Here is a 24288-nt window from a genome sequence, read left to right on the forward strand (position 1 = left end):
AATATCCCCTCCTTATTACATATCTGCCTTTATGCGTTTCGCAAATGACCCAAGGAGCCCGTGCAGCACTTTTTAAACGAATTAAAACCATGGCGCGATCCTTTTTTCAAGAATGCCATCTGGGCAAGTGGGAGCGGGAGATCTCACGCAGAAAATAAAGTTTTGCATTAAAGCGAAGCGCATGTGATCCCCCCGCCCGCCCGCTCCCCCTCGAGGCTCTCTCTCTGACGGCTGCTGTTTGACATTTGCAGCCACTTTCCCCCAGCCTTTTGCCGGACAGGGGCTTTCGCCGCCGTCCAATCCGGGCGAGGCTCCCCCTCCCTTCCCTCCCCTCCGCCCCCTGCGAGACCCCAGCGACTGGCTCGGCGAGGCCGAGGGATAGGCCGGCAGGTGGAGCAGAGGTGGCCTCGGAGCAATGCCCACCCCCGCTTCTGGGATAAATAGAGCGGTTTGGATGGCATCCGCGACGGGCATTTCGCTTTCCCCATGGCAGGCTGAGCAGAGCAAGGGGGAAAGGGGGACCAAGAGTGAATGAAGCCCCCTTTCACAGCAAGCCCGCGCCTCCCTCTCCTGTCTGACCCGGGAAAAGAAGCGCACCGACGTCTGGCTCTGCTGGAGTCCTCAGGATTGAAGCCCGCTCGCCCCCTCGGGGTTCTTTAAAGCCAGGCGCTGAGCTCAGGGGTGGACAATCCGGCCCCCTTTCTCGCCCTCTCTTTCTCTCGCTCTCCCTCCGTCCAGCCTCTGTGGAGTCATTCCTCCGCCGCCTGCGCCCATGGACGTGCTAGGCCACATGGAGATCACCGACGGCTCGCTCTGCTCCTTCTCGGCCGCCGATGACTTCTACGACGACCCCTGCTTCAACACGTCGGACATGCACTTCTTCGAGGACCTGGACCCCCGGCTGGTGCACGTGGGGGGCCTGCTGAAGGCCGACGAGCACGGCCACCACCACGGCCACGAGGACGAGCACATCCGCGCGCCCAGCGGGCACCACCAGGCGGGCCGCTGCCTGCTGTGGGCGTGCAAGGCGTGCAAGAGGAAGACCACCAACGCCGACCGCCGCAAGGCGGCCACCATGCGCGAGAGGAGGCGGCTCAGCAAGGTCAACGAGGCCTTCGAGACGCTCAAGCGCTGCACGTCCACCAACCCCAACCAGCGCCTGCCCAAAGTGGAGATCCTGCGCAACGCCATCCGCTACATCGAGAGCCTCCAGGCGCTGCTGCGCGAGCAAGAGGACGCCTACTACCCGGTGCTGGAGCACTACAGCGGCGACTCGGACGCCTCCAGCCCCCGATCCAACTGCTCCGACGGCATGGTGAGTTGCAGGTTTCCGCGCAAACGCAGGCCGTCTGCATGGGTAGGTGGGCCGCCTTGTGCTTGACTTGGCTCCCATGCCTATGAGAAGCAGGCAGCCCACAGGGGCGATTTCTATCTTTATGATAGCAAAGCGGGTATCTCTTAAAAGCCTGTTGGTCACGTAAGTGTTAAAGGTGCAGGAGCTGTACCCGAAATAGAACGGCAGTTCTAACACTTGGATTTCTTTCTGTGTCATGATCTAGGGAGGGAACGGAGGTGAGACGCTTACCCCTTTCTCTTTTGTCTTTAGCCAAACCAAGCCCAAGAATCTTATTTTCAGTGTCATGACAAAGCCCGGTGACATGCCAAGTCACTACACACCCTGAGCATGCAATGAGTTCTTTTCTGCCACCTCTGAGTAATCACAGTCCCTCATTGGAATATAGACCAGGAGAACTGGGGGCATCACTTCCTAGAAGGCTTAAGTTCCCTTCATCTCTTTTTCAAATAAATGAAGGCTTCACCCCAAGCACACCATCTTCTGGGAGGAAGCACCATTGAGATCAGTGGGTTAAAACACTGAGCACCCTGCTTTTCTGCTGTGCCCTGGTCCCATTGAGAGGTTTCCTTGGCTGGTTGAGCCCTCCAAAAGAGGGGCTCCTCTTCGGCACAGTGTAGGAGATTTCTTCTCTTTCTCTTGGGGATTGTGGTGACATGGCTCCTCCAGTATACTCTCAGGGAATCTGGGATACAAGGAGGAAACTTCTCTCTCTTCTGGCACTATTAGAATAGATAGACCAGATGATCAGAGGAGTGAAAGCAATTTCTCAGGTCATAATGAACTAGTTAGGCTGCAAGCATACTTAGGAGTAAACCCAAATGAATTCTGTGTAATTCAATTCTCAGCAAACAAGCACTGGATTGGGACACCTAAACCACCACTTTTATTCATTTAGTCATGAACTCTATGAACATAGGCTCCCACTGGGATATACAGTTCAATGAATAAAATAATACAATAAAAAGCAATCGGCAACATAAAACACTGCGGCACCCATGCAGTTTACTGATCAAACTGTAAACCAATGAACCATAAATATTGCCCTGTCTTTTTGCTGCTACAGAATGGCATGAGTACTTTTCTGAAGCTCATGTCCCCTTGTCCTCCCAGGGCATAGTGCTCTAGCAAGGAGTACGGTAATGTCTTTATGCTTGGAGAAAGAAACAATAGCCTTCTTGCTTAGTTCTGCTGTGATTTCTTGACACTTGGGAAAGAGATACTTACTCGCTTCTATGTAATAAAGTTGGGTTTTTGAGACAGTGGCTGGTAGCGTATATCAAGCTCTGATCTCATGCGGCCCTGCAGGAAAGGGGCAGTTGAAAGCAGGTGCTTCTATAACCATGGAGTACAACCATCTTTAGAGGGCAGCCATTAAAACGCTTTAGTACATAACCAGTGTTATTTACTATGCAAACCTATACATGAGTTCAATGGAACTTGCACCTGCTAATCCAGGGGTTATTTTATTTCTGAGCAGATATGTGCAAGTTGGAGTTTGTTTGGGGCTATAATGGGATGGATAGGACTGTGGCAAGATATTTAGCGACTGGCTATAGCTAGTGGTGATGTACAAAGCAGTGAGGACCATATCTTGCATTGTGCTAATGGTGGCTAGTGGCCTCATGACAAACCGTGCAGGTGTTAGGTGGTGGAAGAGGAGTGCACCAAAGAGAGGCAATGTTTATCTTTGAGAGGGGGGGTATTGAGTGGTAACCAACAGCATGCATTAGGGACAGAGGCGGGGAGAGAGACACAGGAGAGATTTTTCTTTCTTTCTCCCAGTCCAGTGCTTAGTACGGAAGCAGGAGAGATTTAAGTGAAGTGGAATTTGCTACTCAAAAATTGCCTGTCACCTTCTTGTTCCATTGTATTCCTTACAACAGTGAGTGAACAAGCTGTTTCTTCTTTAAATCCCAGCATGCTGAGGTGACTGGAGCATTAAGTTTGGACACGGCAGGTTTAGATACAGAATCATCCTCAGGTTTATTGGTTCATCTCAGTCCCAGTGCATTCAAAGGGTTGTACGTAAGGGGACAAAAGTATAGTCACACATACACCCCCCCATAAGAAGTCATGAAAGGAATTTATACAGTTGCTGAATTTGTCGCTTGCCAAATGTAGTAAAGAGCAAATATGTGTTAGAAGCCAAGAGTCTTAAGCATAATGAGAAAACCACAAACAAAGAGGTTAAAGGTGCATAAAACCCTTTAAGGCAGGCATGGTCAAACTTGGCCCTCCAGCTGCTTTGGGATTCAATTCCCATCATCCCTGATCCTGTTAGTTAGGGATGGTGGGAGTAGTAGTCCCAAAACAGCTGGAGGGCCAAGTTTAGTCCAGGCCTGCGTAAGGTGACTTTCCTCCCCTTTTCATTTAAAGGGCTGGATTGTTATATGTGTGTTTCCTGGAGCAGACACATAAAGTGTGAATGACATGTGAGCACCCTTAAGCACTCCTATACACATTTGGACACCTGGTAGCCCTGATCGTATTTCTGACCTAGTGTCTTGGTTTTGTTTCCAGCTGGATTACAGTGGACCCCCTTGCAGCTCCCGCAGAAGAAATAGCTATGACAGTAGCTACTATACAGAAACACTAAATGGTAAGTATCTGCCTTGTAAGAAATACGTTATTCTATATTATGCTCTCCAAACACAGGATACACTCACAGACTTTGTTCTCCTTTTTACCCATGTGTGGGTATCCTGAAGCTCGTTTTTTAAATTTCAAATATTATTATTATTACTTTTACTACTCTGATCATTATTACTATTATTATTTTGATGGATGCCTTTTAATGTAACTTGTACATTACATTTTTTAAATTATAGACCACAATCTTCTTTTTTAAAAAAATGACAATTGGACCGAAACTTTAAAATTATTGGGTGCTTTTTTGCCTTCAAAGGCCATTGTACAACTTAAATTATACTTTATTTATTGTTGTGTTTGCTTATTACTTTTTCACCTCACCTTTCCTCCCAAACGGAGACCACAGTGTCATGCATGCAATCCAACATAATAACAAAATAAAACACTAAAGCACTCATATATCAAAACTGTAATAAAACAATGATACATGTCCCAGCATTCAGAGTTTTGAAAACAGCAGCCCCAATCGCCCTTCTCAGAAGGCTTGGGGGGGAAACAGTGTTTTTTAGCTTTTGACAAGAAGATGCTATCTATGTGGAGGAAGGGTGTGTGTGTGCCACAGACAAGGTGGCAGCTGTGGGCAGGATGGCAAGTGAGCCCTCCCCCTTATTAATAAATAAACCTTTAAAATAACTCATTTGGTTTTTTATTTCCATTGACACCTCTCAGAACTGTACGGGGCCTGTTGATTCAGTTATGAATAGGTGTGTGTTGTTGTCATTGGGGACCTTATGGCGAAACAGTTTCTTCTTGGTACTGCTTCTGAGACTCCCTGATCTCCTTGTCCTCAGATTCAAAGCAAGGGAAGAGTTCGGTCATTTCCAGCCTAGATTGCTTGTCGAGCATCGTGGAGAGGATTTCGACAGACAGCGCTGCCTGTGCCAGCTTATCCACGGTCGAAAGTGGAACCGAGGGGAGCCCCTGCTCACTCCAGGAAGGGGCTAGCCTGAGTGAGCCTGGAGCCCAAATCTCCTCTCCAGCTACCTGTACCCCTCTCCCTCAGGACAATGTCAGCAGCAGCAGCAGCAACCCCATCTACCAAGTGCTATAAAGCCATGGGGGACAGAAACTGCCAACAGGAGTGGATCTCAGCCGATACACTTAAGCCTGCCTTCCGAAGATCGAAAAAGACAGTACTTGTGGGTTTTTTGTTTTCCTTACCAGTTTTAATCTGTATCTAATGATTCCAAGCTTGCATTACTTCAAAATACACTTATTTATTGGTTATAAACGAAAGCTATTTGTATATAGAAGAACTTTAGAATTGCATACCATGAAATGGCTAATGTTGAATCTGTGCTTTTAAAAAGGGGTATCCTTAAGTTTGAGGGTCTTCTCAGATCCTGTGAGGAATAAACTCTTGAGGCGAACCTGCACAAAGGTTGCTTAACTACCACTGATTTCAGTCTGACTTGGCCTACAATCCTATGCCCACTGACGTGGGGTTAGGCCCATGTAAGTAACTCAGTGGGACTTACTTCTGAGGAGGCATGCATAGGATTGCACTGTTAAGCAACCTAAGGCTGCACTCTTCTTATACACACTTGCCTGGGAGTAAGCCTCATTGGAATCAGTGGGACCTAATTCCGAGTAGACACATTATAGGATTGCAGCCTTCCTTTCTCCTCAGAAACATAGACATCCACGTATATTTTTTAAAAAAAGGTTGTGGACCATTTTTTAAAATACTTATTTTGTATACTTGTAAATAAGAGTTGCTTTGCAAAAAAAGAGAAAAGATTCCAACTAAACAACCCAAAAAAATTTACGTATTTAATGTTGCTTGGTTTGTCGTGCCAAACTTTAACTTTATATATTTATACAATGTGGATGCTGAGAATGTTTTCAACAGTATTCTAAATAAAGAACCTTATTTATAAAACTGCTGGAGTTATTCTGCCTTTGGTTAGGGAATTTCCTTTTTTATTTTTTAGGTTTTCAGTTTTACAATTACATTATTTTCCATTATTATACAGTAGTTCTTTTAGACTTCCCACCCAGCATTCCATAACATTTCTTTGTACATCTTGCTTAGTTGCATATACATTAATTCCTTCACCTTATTTCCCACATTTTCATAACCTTAATATTGTCAGCTGTTGGTTACAAGGTATCCCCTACCTGAAATTTATACAGTGGTACCTTGGTTTACAACCATAATCTGTTCCGGAGGTCTGGTTGTAAACCAAAACAGGTTGTAACCCAAGGCGCGCTTTCGCCAATGGGGCCTCCCCCCCAAAATTGGTTGTAACATTAAACAAATGGGTTGTAATTTTTTTAAAAAGGGACACGCACTTCTGGGTTTGACATGGTTGTAATTCAAAATGGTTGTAATCCAAAGCGGTTGCAAACCAAGATACCACTGTATTTGAGATCAATTTTTTCTAAATACTTCCCTAGAAACTTCCACTTACTCCTCATCTGTTTGTCTCTTGATTTCTTATTTTAGATGTCATACTTGCAAGCTCTGCATATTCAATTAATTTATTTAACAATTGTTCTTTTCCTGGAGTCTCTCTTTGTTTCCAATATCTTGTGCATACTATCCTCGCAGCTGTTGTGGGCTTTTGTGGTAACTCATTCCCAAGTATGCCTAGAAGGAATTCTTCTGGTTTCTTGGGGAATGTGAGTTAAACTTTTTTACACCATTTCCCAAAATTCCTTTGTCCGGATGCATTTGCACCATAAATGAATGAATGCAACCTCTGCATCTAGACATTTCCAACAAAGTTTTGAACCTCTTTTGTACATTTTGGCCCATTTAACTGGTGCCAAATACCATCTATACATGCAGAGAAGTTCATTCTTGAATTCCATAATTTTTCCAACGCAACAATTTCAATTTTAAGCCCAATATCAATGGCCAATTTTATCCTTGCCTCCTTTATGAGTTCATCTTTGGTCTCCCATTCTAACAATAATTTATATATTTTTGAGATTAGTTTTTTGTTGGGCCCCAAATCACTTTTTTCAAATGAAGCTTCTTGAATGAATCCTCTTTCTTTATCTTTTCTAAACATCTTCTTTGTTTGAAAATATTGAAACCAGTCAGGTATCCAGATAGATATCTTTTGCCTATCTCTTAGTTTTATATTGCCGTCTTTGTATTCAAGGATGTCTTTATACTTTCCCCAAGTCCTATCCATATTTAACCTTTTTACTGCAACTGCTTCTACCAGTGAAATCCAACCGGGAGTCTTTCTTTCTAGGATATCTTTGTGTCTCATCCAGACCTTATATAGACTTCTTCTAATCAAATGATCATAAAAACCCTTGTGAACCTTAGTTTTTTCATACTACAGGTACACGTGCCACCCATAAATCAGATTGTTCCCTTCTAAAACCAATACATTCACATCCTTCAGTTCTATCCATTCTTTCATCCAGCTTAGACAGGTTGCTTCATAGTAAAGTTTCGGATCCGGGAAAGAGACCCACCCCCTTTGCTTTGCATCTATTAATATTTTATTTTTATCCTTGTTTTTTTTCTTTTGCCATGGGAAGTTTAATATATCTTTTTTTCCATTTTGTAAAGCAGTTGGAGTTGGATATTACAGGCAAGGATTGAAATAAAAATATCATTTGGGACAGGACATTCATTTTAATTACGGATATCCTGCCCAGAAAAGACAGGTTCAGGCACTCCCATTTTTGAAAGTCTTTTTTCATTTCAGTCCACAATCTGTTATAGTTGTCTTGAAATAAGTTCAGATTTTCAGATGCAATCCAGACTCCTAAATATTTAATTCTCTTTCCCACTTTGATCCCTAAGTCATTTCCCAATTCTTTCTTTGTTTGGTTATTTATATTCTGAGTTAGCATTTTCTTTCTGTCTTTATTAGTATAAAATCCTGCCAGGTTGCCGAATGTTGTAATAACTTCCAAGGTTGTTGGTAGGCTTTCCGAAGAATTCTCTACTGTTATAACTGCATCGACCACAAAGGCTTTAAATGTATATATTCTCTGTCCTATCCATATGTCCTTTATTCTCTCTTCCTCCCTTATCTTTCTTGCAAGTACTTCCAATACCAGATTAAACAATAGCGGAGATAAGGGGCATCCTTGTCTAGTACCTTTTAAAACTTGAAATTCTGAGAATGTTTTCAACAGTATTCTAAATAAAGAACCTTATTTATAAAACTGCTGGAGTTATTCTGCCTTTGGTTAGGGAATTTCCCCGTTGCTTTCAGTACAGTGTTAGCAAATGCACTTCTCATTCAGTGAAGAATATTGACTCTCCCTATATAAGAATAAGGTGAATTACAGTGCAAACTTACACCTGTCTGCTTTGAAGTCAATTCAGTTGACTTCAATGGGACTTGCTCCAAGGCGTAGGAGATTGTAGATTGATTAAATCCTTCTCTGGTGGATGATATTGATGGCCATCGGCTAGGAAATCAAGGCTGCGAGTTCTCGCTGTGTGTGGCCACAGTCTATAGTACACCATCTTCAAGATAATTTAGTCAAAAGGTATGATGTCATAGAATTGTAGCATTGGGAGCATCTAGTCCAACCCTCTGGTATGTAGGAATCTCAACAAAAGCATCCATGACTGGTGGTCATTTATTAATAAATTCATTTAAGACTTTTAATAATTCTATTCTCTAATGACATTCTAGGTAACAACCAGGCTGCATTTCAATCCATATGATGTTTTGCTAATGGCTGTAGAGCAGGAGGGACTAACCAGATGTTGCCTTCCTGATGTTGCTGAACTAACAGCTCCCTTCATCCCTGGCCAATGGCATGTTTTTGCCAAATATATGCATTTTTTTGTAAACACAGGTTAGTTAGAAAACTGCATCACAAAATTTGGATATGTGTGAATTTCAAAGGATGGTTTTGTTTTCGGTTCTCATATTGTTTTGGAAAGTGCAAGTTTGATAAATTCTGATTTAAATGCAAACCGAATGGAATTTCTCATCCATCCCTACTTCAGATTGCAGGGCCGATTTCACCGATGTGCTGCTTTTGTGTGAGTTGGCACAGAAGTTAACACAGAGGACCCTTTGAAGCATATTGGGCTTCTTATTCATGAGCAGATCATATACAATAGAGATGGGGTTCTTTTAGAGTTCTTCAATACTATGAGAATCTTTCCTTTTTTGTTTTGTTTTGGGTAATTATCAAGCTCTGGAGACTTTTTCTATTGTTGTTTGTGTGTGTTCTGTGTAAATAAATATCTGTCTTTTTGTAAGTAAGATAAATGTTTGAGGGTCACCACATATTATTGTTCTTTTCTTGATTTTTTTTTAACCATAGCTATATGTTACTTTAATCACTTTAAATGTATGAAGTATTTTAAACTCCTTCTTCAACTGAAAAAGGCTCCCAGAGTAGCTTACCATGATCGGGACGAAGATGGTCCCTGCCCTTAGGCTTTCAATCTAAAAGGCACGACACAAAAGGAAAAGGAATTGGGAGGGAGGAGGAAAATAAGGAAACACAGACACTAGTTATTAGTTCAGAGTTCTTTCTTATCATTGTTAACAGGGAGGGTAAGCAACATCTCTGCAGATTCGTCTTCTCTAGCCAACAGATGGGGCCAGGTTGGTATCTTCCTTGCCATGACATTATAATATATTTGTACTTTCTTATGAGGAATTGGACAGAAATTGCAGCAAAATTTTGATTCACCACCTTTGGTCACTTTTTGAATTTTACACTAATGCTTACTGAAAGCAAGTAAAATTGCAGCACGTGAAGCTGAAGCCCTGAAACTCTCAGTCAGAATATTTGTGTTCGACAATGAACACTCTGTTCCACAAGTATTCCCGGATATTGAATTTCAACGATTTATTTTAGCAACCTAAGTTTCCACAGCCTGGTTCTAATGTTACAACAGAGACCACGCATGCATTTAACACATCCCAAAATAGGCCCATTAAAACACATACACAAGGGCTGCTTCGTTTGTGACACACAGACACACACAGAGAGAGAAAGAGAGGGAGAGAGAGAGAGAGAGAGAGAGAGAGAGAGAGAGAGAGAGAGAGAGGTATGTACAATGTTACATTACAATGCCAGGTAATTATTATAAGGATAGTCAAATGGTCAGTCGAACCACCACATGGCTCTATCAGGCAGCTAGGTTCCAACTCCATCTCAGGCTCTTCCTTCCTCCCAGTTACCAACTGACATTGATGAGACATCAGAATAAGGAATGATTCCAAGGTGCCTAGAACCCAACCCAACCAAGAATCCTCTCCTATTGTACTTTAAATGCCATCCACTGCTTTGAGAGCTGGTCGCGGTGGAGGGTCTCTCAGGTACTGTGAACACATGCCGAGTCTTCAGGAACCAACAGAAAACCCATCTAAACCATGAGAGTTGGCAACCTGTTGTTGTTATTATTATTTTTCACACTGAGAGTTGTTTTCAAGCAGCTGTGCCCTTTACCAGTAGCTCCCAGTTTCACCTGGCAAAAAAGGAGAGCAGGCAGGTTGAGTTCAGTCCATGATATTTTAATAATCGCCTAAATAAAGTGTTTTAAGCTTAGTACGGCAGATTAGTCAACTTGAGAGGCTGCGGCAACACTCTGAACCTTCCTGGTAACAGATTTAGCTGCGGGGTTTATCCTCACATTTTTTTCCAAAGGTCAAGAATGCTGTCATATTCTGTATGAGTATGATTGAAGCTCAAACCAGGGTAGTCATTTATGTAAGCTAAAGCAGATGATGTCGGTGTCACAGAAATGTAGTGTCAGTAGATAAGCAAACGATGAGCATAGTTAATGCGGAGTGCTATTTAGAGTGTACTGTATCAGAAAATCTGAAAGTCCCTAAAACTATAAGTACAGCAGGATCATCCCATACCAAGCCCACAAATAGTGATGACCATTTATTCATTTATTTTGGCAAGCGCTCCACAAATGAATTCCAGAAGCAGTGAAATAGACAGCTCCCTTCACCTCCATGCCCTGGTGTGGTTTTTGCTCCCAATCTATGAACTAGGGAGCATCAGGCTTCAGCAGAGGGAGAGCAGGGAATCTGAGCTACTCCACTGGCTTCACTGAGACAGCAGCCCCATTTGGCTCCTGTTTCCAGTTCACACTGCCATTATAAAAGTACTAAAATAAAACTTTAAGAAGTGGAGTCTGTTTGCCTCTTTCTACTTCATCTCCTTTCATTTTAGGTGTTGTGTCTTTTAGACGCTAAGCTTGTGAACAGAGACTATGTTGCTTTTTATGGATTATGATCAAACCTTTTCAGCTGAAGAGCAGGGTAAAAAGTATTTAAACGAATAAAAGAACAGCTAATATGCTGGAGAGGTGGGAAAGAGTATTGACCAGACTTGGTGACACAGCCAGACCTTTAAAGCCCTAAACAGCCTCAGCCCAGTATACCTGAAGGAGCGTCTCCACCCCCATGGTCCAGCGCCGTGGGCCTTCTGGCGGTTCCCTCCCTGCGAGAAGTGAGGTTACAGGGAACCAGGCAGAGGGCCTTCTCGGTAGTGGCACCCGCCCCGTGGAATGCCCTCCCATCAAATGTCAAGGAAATAAGCAACTATCTGACTTTTAGAAGAAATCTGAAGGCAGCTCTGTTTAGGGAAGTTTTTAATGTTTGATGTTTTATCACTTTTTGATTATTATATTATTACTATCTGTTGGGAACGACCCAGAGTGGCTGGGGAAACCCAGCCAGATGGGAAGGCTATAAATAAAAAACTATTATTATTATTATTATTATTATTATTATTATTATTATTATCCCGTCGGCTCTGTGCCATTTTTTGACACTCTTTGCTCCACAGGCTGGCCAACATTGTCTGAAGATTTCTAGTCCAGTGTTACTTTCCAGCCTTATACAATGTTCACAAAAAGGTCAACACGATGCCCCTCTCTTTTATGGCACACAGAGATAGACTGAGCACAGGAAAATTTCATTAGACTGATGCCTGAAGTGACCACTTCATCTTGCTTCATAGTACAGCTAGCCCTGTAATTTACATACAGCGGTGGGAGAGAGACCTGTGGCCTTCCATTTGTTGTTGGGACTCCAACTCCCATCAGCCAGAGCCAGCATGGCCAATGGATAGGTATGATGGATGCTGTTGTCCAACAACATCTGGAGGGCCTCAGATTCCCCATTGATGGATTTGAAGAACCATATAGGTGTAAATGATCTCCCTGCCATAAAATCCTGCCACATTTTGTATGTCAGGATCAATTGTAGGAATACTGGTATGGGTGAGTGGCCTGGGGGAATGAAGGAAGTAAGAGAGTGGCAGGTCCTGAACTTGGTCAGCATTATGGGTTTAAGGTTCAAGATGGACTCACAGAAGACAGACGTATTCAGACCTACAAATGAACATTTGCAGGGGCTGCCAGCTTGGTGACTGCAATCACAAGGGCCTTCATTGGTGGCCCTGGAAAGGAGCCCCAGACACTGAACTTGCATTTTTTGTTTTTTTTAAGTAAGTCTCTAGAGTGTTAGGAAGCAAGATGTGCAAGTATTTCTGGCTGTTCCTGCCTAAAAACAGTGTTTTTAGCTTATTATTCTTATTCTTATTTGATACCATCCTTCCTCTGAAGATCACAACATAAAAATAAGTCCATGAGTGAAATAATATAAGTGACACCAGGTAATAGGAATCACTGGATTCCTAAAGAGCTGCTGTTTCGCCCCTCCCATTTAAGGCACTTTCCCTGCTTCTGTTTTATATTCTAGTAGCATGTCCTTCCTTTTTTCATAGCATATGCGTCTTTCCTGTTGTGGCTTTGTCTGAGATCAGGTATTCTCTAGAAGTTATCTTCTGCAAGTACTACTGCACAATAAGTGCATATGGATATTAAAGGATCTTCTCCCAAAATGGCAAATGCAAAATGTGGAAATTTTGCAATGAGTTTTAGGCATGATGCCTACTGCGCAGGACCTAAAGCGCAGGCACTGGCTTCCCAAAATGTGTCCATGCACTGAAATAAATATGTGTGCAGTGAAAGCACATAATAAACTACATATAGGAGTCATGATAGCATGACACAGGAAATTTATAAATTAAAAAAAAATACTTAAAAACCTAGAAAAAGTTGCAAGAGCAGCACAGTCATGCTGGACATTTTAGCAATAAGAATTGCAAAAAAACTGTACAACTCTGCCATCTGCAGGATAAAAGTGCAATGGGTCTAGTTTGGAATTACAGTTTATAGCACTGGTAGTCCAAAGTGTTTAAAAAATGGGAAATTGGGTTATTAGTAGAATCTAATGATGGGCATGAGGGACGTGGGTGGCGCTGTGGGTTAAACCACTGAGCCTAGGACTTGCCGATCAGAAGGTCAGCAGTTCGAATCCCCGCAACGGGGTGAGCTCCCGTTGCTGGGTCCCTGCTCCTGCCAACCTAGCAGTTCGAAAGCACGTCAAAGTGCAAGTAGATAAATAGGTACCGCTCCGGCAGGAAGGTAAACGGCGTTTCCGTCCGCTGCTCTGGTTCACCAGAAGCGGCTTAGTCTTGCTGGCCACATGACCCGGAAGCTGTACGCCGGCTCCCTCGGCCAATAAAGCGAGATGAGCGCCGCAACCCCAGAGTCGGCCACGACTGGACCCTGGTCAGGGGTCCCTTTACCTTTAATGATGGGCATGAGGAAAGAATGATAGCGCTTGTTGGGTATTTCTCATTGCCTTTACTTGTCTTATGTTTTTACAGATACATTATGTGTCATGCCTTTCATTGCAACCAAGAAAAGCACCTGTTGTTGTTTCGTTTCTTTTAAAAACAAACCTACCAGCATCTTCATGTAGTTTTATGTCTAAGGAGAGACAGACAGTAAAAATGCCAGATAGATGATGGTATTCCATCCCCAGACCAGAAGACAACTACAAATATTGCTGTTCTGGGCTCACCTTCTCACAGGGTGAATGGATATAGGCAAAACCAATGCCTCACATTTAAAAGTGAACCTACTTGTTTTGCAAATAATAATAATAATAATAATAATAATAATAATAATGTCCCACCCATCTGACTGGGTTCCAAAGTGATATGCAAACCAATTTGGGGGAAAGGGCAATATACAATTTTTTTAAAAGATGGATAAAAATAAACCACCCCCTGAAATTTGCACTTTTCCAAATTTTTGCAATGCAGTTTTGTACAAAAATACATAGACTGGGGCAAAATGTGCATTAAGAATGCACACATCCGTGAAAATAATGTGTGGCAATGCATTATATTGTGGGAAATTGTTTTGCCAAAAAAAGCGTATATTAGGAGCATTTTGGACTGAAAAGCTGATGAGTTTTCTGAGGACATTTTAAAAATGAAATAAAATCGCAAACTGAGGTGGAAATGTGGAAAACGGAACTTAAGACAGGAAGAATCAGAAACTGAGAGAAATTGAAACTGGCCAATTTCCCAGATGTCTGCTTGGTTCCTTCTCTATCCATTTTTAAGTGGACCTTTAAAACCATTTTATTTCAATCTGCTTTTAGCTAAAGAAACTGCACTGGGCTTTAATAGTTGCTTTTTTCTGCTGTAAATCATGACCAGTTGTTTACCTCTTAAAGTCATAGGCCAGGAGTCAGTTTTGCCTGCTGAACAGCAGCCTGAAGGGGGAGAAGGCGGAGTGACTCCACCTGCAGCTGATCAGCCTTCAAGGACTCAGATGATGAGAGCCTGCTGGCTTCAGCCTTCTTAAGCAGAACTTCCAGCAACAAGCAGGTGCTGGAAGCAGTGCTTGTAGTTCCTGGTCCTACCTTGCTGCTTCCTGCTTGCCTTGACTGTCAGATTCCCTTACCCCTGGACCATCTGACCACGTGGATTGCTGTTCACCTGACCCCAGGACTGGACCTGACTGGATACTGACTCTGCCTCCAGGCAAGTACACCTCTGAGACTCTTCTGGTCAGCTGGCCTTCCATTCCGCTGAGCTCTGCTCATTTGTGGCTCGGCACAAGACCACAGCACTTAATCCTTTATGGGTTTAATTAGAAGTATTAGCCCCACTGAATGCAATGGGCAAGGGTATATAGAATTGCAGTCATAATGTGTTTTAGAGTGGTACCTTAGGTTACATACGCTTCAGGTTACAGACTCCGCTAACCCAGAAATACTACCTCGGGTTAAGAACTTTGCTTCAGAATGAGAACAGAAATCATGCTCCGGAGGCGCAGCGGCAGCAGGAGGCCCCATTAGCTAAAGTGGTTACCTCAGGTTAAGAACAGTCTCAGGTTAAGAACGGACCTCTTGAACGAATTAAGTACGTAACCAGAGGTACCACTGTATTTGGATTGTTGTGCTGGGCAGGGATGCATTTTATGCTGCTGTTTCATTTTAAAAACTTTTCAGTGTTTTGCTTTCATAGTATTCATTGTGAGCTGCCTTGAGAGGGTTCTTGTTCTGAAACAAGGAACTGAATGTGGAAATAAAGAACTAGTTTCTGCAGCACATCATGATTTTGTGGAATTCAGTATCCCAGGATGTTTGGCTGACAGCACAGCATGAATGCAGACAACTGGGGAGAGATTGTATCATGAAGTTTTTAATGTTTGATATTTTATTATGTTTTTATGTGTGTTGGAAGCTGCCCAGAGTGGCTGAGGCAACCAGGCCAGATGGGCAGAGTCTAAACATTATTATTATTATTATTACCATTTGGTTTTAGCATTTACTCCTAAACCAAGAGGTGAACATAACCTCTTGATAAGCAAGGGTAAAGGTAAAGGGACCCCTGACCATTAGGTTCAGTCGTGACCAACTCTGGGGTTGCGGTGCTCATCTCGCTTTATTGGCCGAGGGAGCCGGCATACAGCTTCCGGGTCATGTGGCCAGCATGACTAAGCCGCTTCTGGTGAACCAGAGCAGCGCACCGAAACACCGTTTACTTTCCCGCTGGAGCGGTACCTATTTATCTACTTGCACTTTGATGTGCTTTTGAACTGCTAGGTGAGCAGGAGCAGGGACCGAGCAATGGGAGCTCATCCCGTCGTGGGGATTCGAACTGCTGACCTTCTGATCGGCAAGTCCTAGGCTCTGTGGTTTAACCCACAATGGCACCCGCGTCCCACGGGATCTATAGGATGCTACAAAAATGGCGAGGACTTCCTCACTTAATTTGCAATCTGAAGAGACAGGAGAATATTTGATTGCTGCTGCTGCTGCTTTTTTTTAAAGGATCAGGCAAATTAATAGAAGTTAGGCCTGACAAGAGCTTTTAGCAGTAGCTAAAAATGGCACCTTTGACTAAATGTAGGGGATGAACAAGGCAGTTGGTGTGTGGATGCTTCATCACACTGTTTGATGCTATGTTCCATCATGCTATGCTACAGGCAAAGCCCAAAGATCAGAGGTAGAATGTGCTTTGGATTCAGAAAGCCCTACGTTTAATCCCCAACATATCCAGAAAGGGCTAAGGGGGATTCTTCTGAAACTTGAGAGCCATTGCTGACAGTATTGACCTACATGGGTCAATGACTCATTGCAAGGCAGCTTCCCATCTGATTGTTCACTGTCAGAGGTTTGTGTCAATATGGAAGTCCTTATGAACTTTTAAAGCCAAGTAAGCACCTCAGCAGCGCCTGTGCATAGGATTACACACAATGAATTGTACAGCAACAAAAGCTTTCAATATTTGCAGACAGGGAATGTGCCACTCCAGCAGTGCTGTACTAATACGGTCTGAAGGCACACAGCAATGTTCCACCTCTGGAAGTTTAGCAGGGCTATCCATTAAGCTGCTTGGAGAGGAGCCACCTGGGAGCCATATGTAAGTTGTTGTAAGCTGTGCAGAGGAAGAATGGGCTCTGCGTGACAAACCAAACAGAAGTAGAGAACAGCTTAAAATGTGTGGCTGGAGTGCAAGTGGTTGTTATTCTGAAAAGGAACACTAGATGGCACCCTTTGTGCAAAAATTGAAAGCAGCATTTTTTATTTTGGGGGAAAAAGAAAATCTGTACCAGCACCTTTTCAGACACGCAAGTACACAGCAGAAAACAATTAGTCAAAGTTAGTGAGCCATCTTTTTCTTATAGAGAGGGGAAATGTTAATTAACTTCCTCCCTGATAAATTATCTTAAGTCCCTTTTGCCTCTTAAATTATAGGCAACTCTGCAGATACACCAGTTCTCTCTGGAGCTGCTTCTGTAGAGATGAATTAATTAGGTGAACATGGCCTGTAATGTTGAACTTGCTGTTCTACCAGCAACATTGCACTGTTTCTTAATTCCCCATCAGTCACAGAAGGTTTATTTTCCAAACAGTCACATTATGCTATATTGCTTACTCAGTGCAAGTAATGCACCTGTATATGCAAATAGTTTGTTTAGCATAAAATCAATATGTAAATCTAGAGGGACTACATATTCATGTAGAAAACCCAGTGAGTATAATGGGACTAATGCCAAAGTAAACATGTATGGGATTATGACATTAGACGGCATCTGCACATACAATATTGATACATTACATTTGGCTTTTTCCACTGTGCCTGGAAATAAGCTTTATTCATCATCACCACCACCACCCAGGGGCGGAGGAAGGGGAGTGCGGGCCACCCCAGGGGTCACCACTGAGAGGGGTGACAAAATGCCGGGTGGCACTCACCACGGGGCTTGCAGCATGCCCGAGCCACGCGTCTTTCCTGGGAGAGAGACACTGTGGCTTGGGCGCGCATAGGCTTTGTGCTGCCCAAATGGTCCGCCCGCTGCCTCCCCCCCCCAGCTGTAGGGTGGCTGAGTGGGAGGAGGCAGGCAGTCTCCGGAGGCCCCATCCCTATGGGTAGCTCACCCCGCCCCAGGCACCCAAGTGGCTTCCTCTGCTGCTGCTACCACCCTGGACATTTGCTTGGAAGTTGTGCCTGGGAGGATGACATTGTGAGGAAGTCCCATGGATATCAATTCAGTGCCTGGGGGGAGAGCTAGGCATGGCTGGATGAGTGGGTGGGTGGATCAAAGGGTTCTGTTGCCCATTCAGATCTCCCTCCCACCTACAGTATCCCTTTGATATAGTTCGCCAGGGGTGCCCAATGGCCTGGCGTTGTTACGAACTGACCTAGCATTCAGTAACAAGACCACATTGATCCAGGTTACAATTTAAAACAAGAAAAGGGAGTGGAGAGAGACAACAGCGAGGAATAGGAGCAAAACCAATTGTATGAAGTTCAGCTTGATTGGGAATGAGGATCAAGGGAGTTACAAGCCAAGCAGAAGTTAGTAACTTGTGGAGTAATTTGTCAACAGTCAGTAATTCAATGGCATTCGTTTCTCCTAAGGAGTCAAAACCTCAGTCCCTATCACCTCTACATGTGACTATTTGAAGACCTCTGAGAAAAGACCCTCTCTCCCTTTCTTAAGCCTTTTATTTTATCCTTCATAATGCAGTTCTTTGCAACCGTTGCAAATGATTCCATGGTGTTTTGCCAGCTGTATGTCGCTTGAGAGCACATCTTGACACACAGCTTACTGAATGGGATGCACCCTGCCAGGAAAGAGTTTATTCAGTGTTATATAACAGTGGAACATAAGTAGTCCAAGAATGAACATCTTATTAATGAGCTTTCAGTGATCAGAATTCAGAAACATGTGGCTTGTAGAAAAGTAGCTGTCTGGTGTCTTCTGAAAAGGCAAGACCTCAAGCTGCTGTTTTCTGCTGAGCTTGTACATTTCTGTCACCTGTAGCCTACGCTGGGGCAGGTTTTAGCCCTTGGAAAAGCTTTGATCTGAAGGATGAGCCACTTTCAGACATATCTTAAGTTACCTGTGGGTGCCTGCCAGAAATAACTGGTTGGTCCTTTGCATGCTTTAGCCATAATTTGACATATACCTCCAGGCACCTGCAAGTTTCACCTCTTGTACTTTCTGCTTTCCTTACTCCTGCATGTAAGATGCAAACTTTATGACCAAACTACACATTACACTACAAATTGATTATTGATGTAAACCTCCAAAATGTATTTTGTATAGTTTTTACCACTATCTTCAGTACATTTTATTTTATTATATTGCTATGGCTAGTGGCCGGTGCAAAGAAAGAATCTTCTGATCTGATCTACACATTACACTGAAGGTGGGTGGGTGCTTCTCCAACATAAACTTTGTTATCTCTTGATACAAGAGCAGGCCCACCTCTCCAACACAGAGATTTGATATATCATCTCTTGCCAGTCACCTGCCTAGTAGTGGCCCAGCAAAAACTGAGTTGCCCTTCCACTCCCGGGTAAATTAAGTGTGGGGTGTAGTTATCTCTGAATCCCCTACAAGGCATAGAAGAGTTGTGAAAGATTCCATTCCCATTCTTTTCTTACATCATTGAGGGGGATAATGCCTTCTTGCCCTCCCACTACCCGCACTTCCTTATGGAAAGGATACATCAAAAATTATACGTGTATTGATCCTATACATCAGTTGTTATAAAATCTGGTGTGATATGGAAAATAAGACTCCTGTTTCTTGTTTGTAATATTACTTTATTTTGCAAAAAATAAATTGGTTTTAAAAAATGCAGTTAGTAGCTATGGGAAGGCCTGGTCTATCCTGGGACCATGGGGTAGGGGGAGGAAGCTTAACCCTTTGCCCTTGTGCCATTTTCCCAGTGAAAAATCACTCCCTTGAAGTTGCTACTTGCCCCATTATCAAAAACAGATGGGCATAACTTATTGCTTGTATGTGTTTCCTAATGGGACTAATAGATTCAGAGAGGCAATCTTCATCAAGATAATAGTGGAAAGGGAAAGGGTTAATCCTTCCTCACAAATACATACATTACCAATTCAGATTCTTCACCCACCCAGCTGCTATTTGAAAAAGAAACTTCAAAGAGATGAGATCCTCTCAACCATCTTCTTCATAAAACGTAATTTTGCTCTGGGATGCATTGGCAAACAATGTGGGCAGCAACATAAATGATGTCCTCTTCCCTCAACTCTCTTGTCATAGTAGAATGATCATTTATTTGCCCCTGAAGTAAATGTAGTTCGTGATCTCTTTGCAAGAACTAAAATGCGGAACCAGGTCACATCATAGTGTTGAACAAAGCGGATGCTTGTTTAGCCTGCTCTGTTGTTTTTAGCTGTCCTGTTTGCTTGATTGTGTATTCAGCGTGCGCTGTTGTTTATCTGATGATTTGGTTGGCTGTTCTTCTTTTATGTTCTGTACTCCATCCTGGCCTCAATGAAGGGCAAGCTAAAAAATATATTTCTAAACAAGGAAGCAAACCAGGCTCGGATGTCAGCACCCAGCATACTGAAGTATTTTCTGGGGACTTTGCAACTCAGCAGGACCAAATGGGGCTATTTGGGTGTCACTGCTGAGCTAGCCTGTCCTGAGGAGAGGCTGGCAGCTGCCCCACCTGCTCCACCTTGTGCAAGTGGAGCTGTTCTGCCAGTGGTGTGTGGTCAGGGGACTAGGGGAACTAGGCTACTTCTTTAAATGTTTTCCTGGCGCCTCCTTCCCAAAGCCCAGGAAGCTTCTGCCCAGCTTAGGGAGGGGCAATGCTCTGACGGGTCCAAGAGCCCTCCCTCCACCTTCCCAAAGCCCACCTGACTCCAGCATCCTGTCAGAGCCCTGACGTCTCCTTCTCAAAGGCTGGGGAGCTTCTGCAATGCTCACGAGCATGACATCACTCTTGCAAGCTGGCACCTCTGGCCCACCTATTCCCCGACAAAAAACAACAACCACTGCATGCCACTGTGCTCAGCCCATACCTCATTACAACTCCACTACAACACTTGGTAATTCCCCTTTAGAAGAATATAGGGACTACTTTTTGTGATCAAAAGAGTAACCTATGGATTCCCCACTTTTCACTACTCACTCCAACACTTTATATAAACTTGATTGGGTTTTGTTTCCTAACATTTAATAGGAACTGGATATGAATTTAAAATTTAAAGGGTTTTTTTAAGAGTTTGTTTTAGCACATTGTGTGATATGTGTATATGATTGTCTAGATTACACACACTGGATAAATTTCAAACACTAGCACAGATGCTGCAGGGACGACAAATACAGAGGGTTTCAATCCTAGATATTTAGGATTAGCACCCACACCATGGGTCAGAGGGACTTGAAACCTTTTTTGTCAGATTGTGGGCAATGAAATGGTCCCCTACACAGGTCATGACAAAAAGCAGTCCCTTTCTTCTTTGGAGAGCCAGTGTGGTGTAGTGGTTAAGAGTGGTAGACTCATAATCAGGTGAACCGGGTTCGCGTCTCCGCTCCTCCACATGCAGCTGCTGGGTGACCTTGGGCCAGTCACACTTCTCTGAAGTCTCTCAGCTCCACTCACCTCACAGAGTGTTTGTTGTGGGGAAAGAAGGGAAAGGAGAATGTTAGCTGCTTTGAGACTCCTTCGGGTAGTGATAAAGCAGGATATCAAATCCAAACTCTTTTTCTTCATGGCTGCAGCAACACCACCAGGGGGCAAAGTGAGAATGACTTCAGTGGCACAGAGCAGCACCTGCACAGGGTCCCATCCTCCCGCCAAATCTGGAACCAGGTCTGCTTCAAGAACAAATAAATTAACCTTGGAAGCAGATTTTTGCTTCACAAGGGAAATTCTGTTGTGACTGTAGGTTTAGTTCTTCCCTATTTAATTCAAAAACTAGCTGAGTTGACGAAAATGTCAGGGCAGCCAAGAGCTGCCAAGCTACTTTGTTTCCTGAGTATATTGAACCCCTGATCCAGCAGAACAATTACGGAGATGTTTGACCTTAAGATGGAATCCCATTAAGACCAACACAACTACTGAATAACGGGGTTGTGTCACTTTCATTCTTAGTGCAAATTTATGACATACCCCTCAGAAATGGTCCTGTCTTTCCTCCCCCAGCTAATTGGACCCATCCTCCAGCTCTGGCTCCTGGCTCGCAAGAGGCACAAAATCACTACCTCCTTCCCCTAGATCAGCCTCTGGCCACACTGCCTCTTCTACCCACTCCTTGGAACCCTGCCAATCCCTTACATGCTGCCTTGCCAAGGTGTCAGCAAATTACTTTCAATGTAACCTTAAAAATTAAGGTATAGAGACTACTTGATTAGGATCAGGTATTGCAGATGCTGGGAACCAGTTTTCACATGGGCATCACTTGATTTGCCTTTTCATAATTGCTCAGCACTTGATAACTTGTCAGTGGGATGTGAGAATTGTCATTGGAAAATGTTGTTTGAGATCACATGGGTTCATATGAAATTTTGGGCTGTGGTGATTAATCTGTTATGGCTCAATTACACATGCAGATAGTGAACTGATACTGCTGCCCTCATATGAGATGATCAGAGCCCCCCCCCCGAACTTGAAGCATGAGAAGTCCCAACAAAAAAATTATAATTTAGGCAGAATAATTTGGACTATTTGATATGTATCTGTATAATTTGGAACATTCAATGTGATTTGATTGGATTGTTAAAATGGAAAACTTAATAAAAATGATTTTTTTTAAAAAGATACTGCTGCCCTCATGTGCTGAACATGCATGTCCCATGCTCAGGAATGACATGACAACCGGTCTCCAGGAATGATACCCACTGCACCAATTCCACTAATGAAATGGATTTCTGTTTGCTCAGTGGAACTTTGCCTCCTCTCTTTTCCCCTGGAGCCCCCAACCTGTGTATCCTCAAAATCTTCCCTAGAGAAGTGGACCCTCTGAAGTAGATTCTGGGAGTGTGAGGGGAGAGGAGAGGAACAGGAAGTCCTGTTGTGCAAGTGAGTATCCAATCTCCTAATCAAATATGCTGCAGCTGCTACAGGCACTTCTCCCTTTAAAGGCTTCTCGGTGTTGTGAATTCCTTCAACTTATCTGAGCTCAACTCATTCTCTCGCTAGCCACAGGACCAATCCCTTCCCTAAATGTAAATATCTTTATTCACCTTGAAATCTCTAATGGTGCGGGATGTGTAAGCACTTATTTTGTAGACCAAGATACAAGATACACCTGTCACCTTTATCCCCCTGTGCATCAGTGTTCCCAGAGAGTAATTATATCCCTTGTGTGATACCTAGACTAAATGCTTGATCAGAATCTAAAGCTATTGTACGTGGAGGCAGGAGAAACAGCCCTTTCAGACTTTAGCAGTCTCTTCTGCTAATGCAAGGAGGTCTGTTTTTGATGATTTGTCATAATTAGATATTGACTTAAGATACAATGGTTTCACACATTCATTCAAACTAATTGCCCAGTTAAGCACATTGGAACTCTTAGCACATTGTCCATAGTTCCATTCAGCACATATTCCCTGGTATTTGCTAAACCCCTGATTAGTTTTATTTCGACTCTTGTAATCTTTTGTATCAGACTATTGATCATTTCCGTGAGTTTACTCCTTGCCACTTAAAAAGCAATTTTGTCTCTAATGAAAGATGCTGGATCCACAGATATGGGGAGAATGAAGGCTTCTGCAGTTAAATCAGGAAAGCAGGACTTGCACGATTCCCTCAGATGTTTCAATGAGATCCTTGGAAAGGATGGCTTGAAGCAGGTCCAAACACAAGGAGATAGGCCAAGGCTGATCCCACAGGAAACCAGACAAGGCATTAAGTTTTACCAACCAATTGATGAGAATTATTATACAGTAGAACAAGCAGGGCAATGCAAAAGGCAGGGAATCAAGCAACCACACAATGTTTGTCAACACACATTTAACTTCCATGGAGGCAAAATCAGCTAATGAGTTGCCAGCTCCCTATTTTTAGACTAGACTAGATTAGCAGTGCAATGTCTATTCATAAGTAAGCTCCACTGAGTTATACTCCCAGTGGTTATAGGTTTGCTGTCAGAATCTGAAATCCAATGGAAGCATTGCTAACTTACCAATGGGAGTTATTTCTGACAGAGTGAGCACTAGGGATCTCATCAGATTCAGACGGTTCCCAAGCTGAAGCAGGTCACTTCATAAGGATTTGGGACTTGTGTGAACTGAAGCAGGATCTCTCCAAAGCACTCCAGAATGAAGCAGGAGCCTCTGAAGCAATTTGAGACACTTCAGAGATTCAACCATTGGGAAAAAAATACTGCAGATAGGTGGATTGCAAATATTGAAACATCTCATCCCAAGCTTGCTGTATAACAAAAACACCAAGGAGACTGACAAATCTAGCTTCTAATCAGAGTGCTTTGGGGGAAGGTGTGAGGTAATGCATTATCTTGTTATTTATTTGTATTTTTAGTGTTTTATTGAAGCAATTAAGGTTACATCTATTCCATACAATTAAAGCACATTTAAGGCACATTGCTTCCCCCAAAGAGCCCTGGGAACTGTATTTTACCTTTCAGAGTTAGAATTCCCAACACTCTTAACAAACTACAGTTTTTGGGATTCTTTGAGAGAAGTAATGTTTTTTAAATTTATGGTG

General features: G+C 43.2%; 1 protein-coding gene across 1 annotated transcript; it reads left to right on the plus strand.

Moving 5' to 3' along the window:
* Positions 1-401: 401 nt before the first annotated feature.
* MYOD1 (myogenic differentiation 1) lies at positions 402-5888 on the plus strand. The gene is made up of 3 exons (XM_053392893.1): positions 402-1315; positions 3878-3956; positions 4798-5888. Exons 1-3 carry the CDS (start codon positions 773-775, stop codon positions 5055-5057), a joined length of 882 nt encoding a protein of 293 aa, XP_053248868.1. The 5' UTR covers positions 402-772; the 3' UTR covers positions 5058-5888.
* The last annotated feature ends 18400 nt before the right edge of the window (positions 5889-24288 follow it).

The sequence above is a fragment of the Podarcis raffonei genome, chromosome 1, assembly GCF_027172205.1.
Source record: "Podarcis raffonei isolate rPodRaf1 chromosome 1, rPodRaf1.pri, whole genome shotgun sequence".
In the NCBI taxonomy this organism is placed as follows: Eukaryota; Metazoa; Chordata; class Lepidosauria; order Squamata; family Lacertidae; genus Podarcis; species Podarcis raffonei.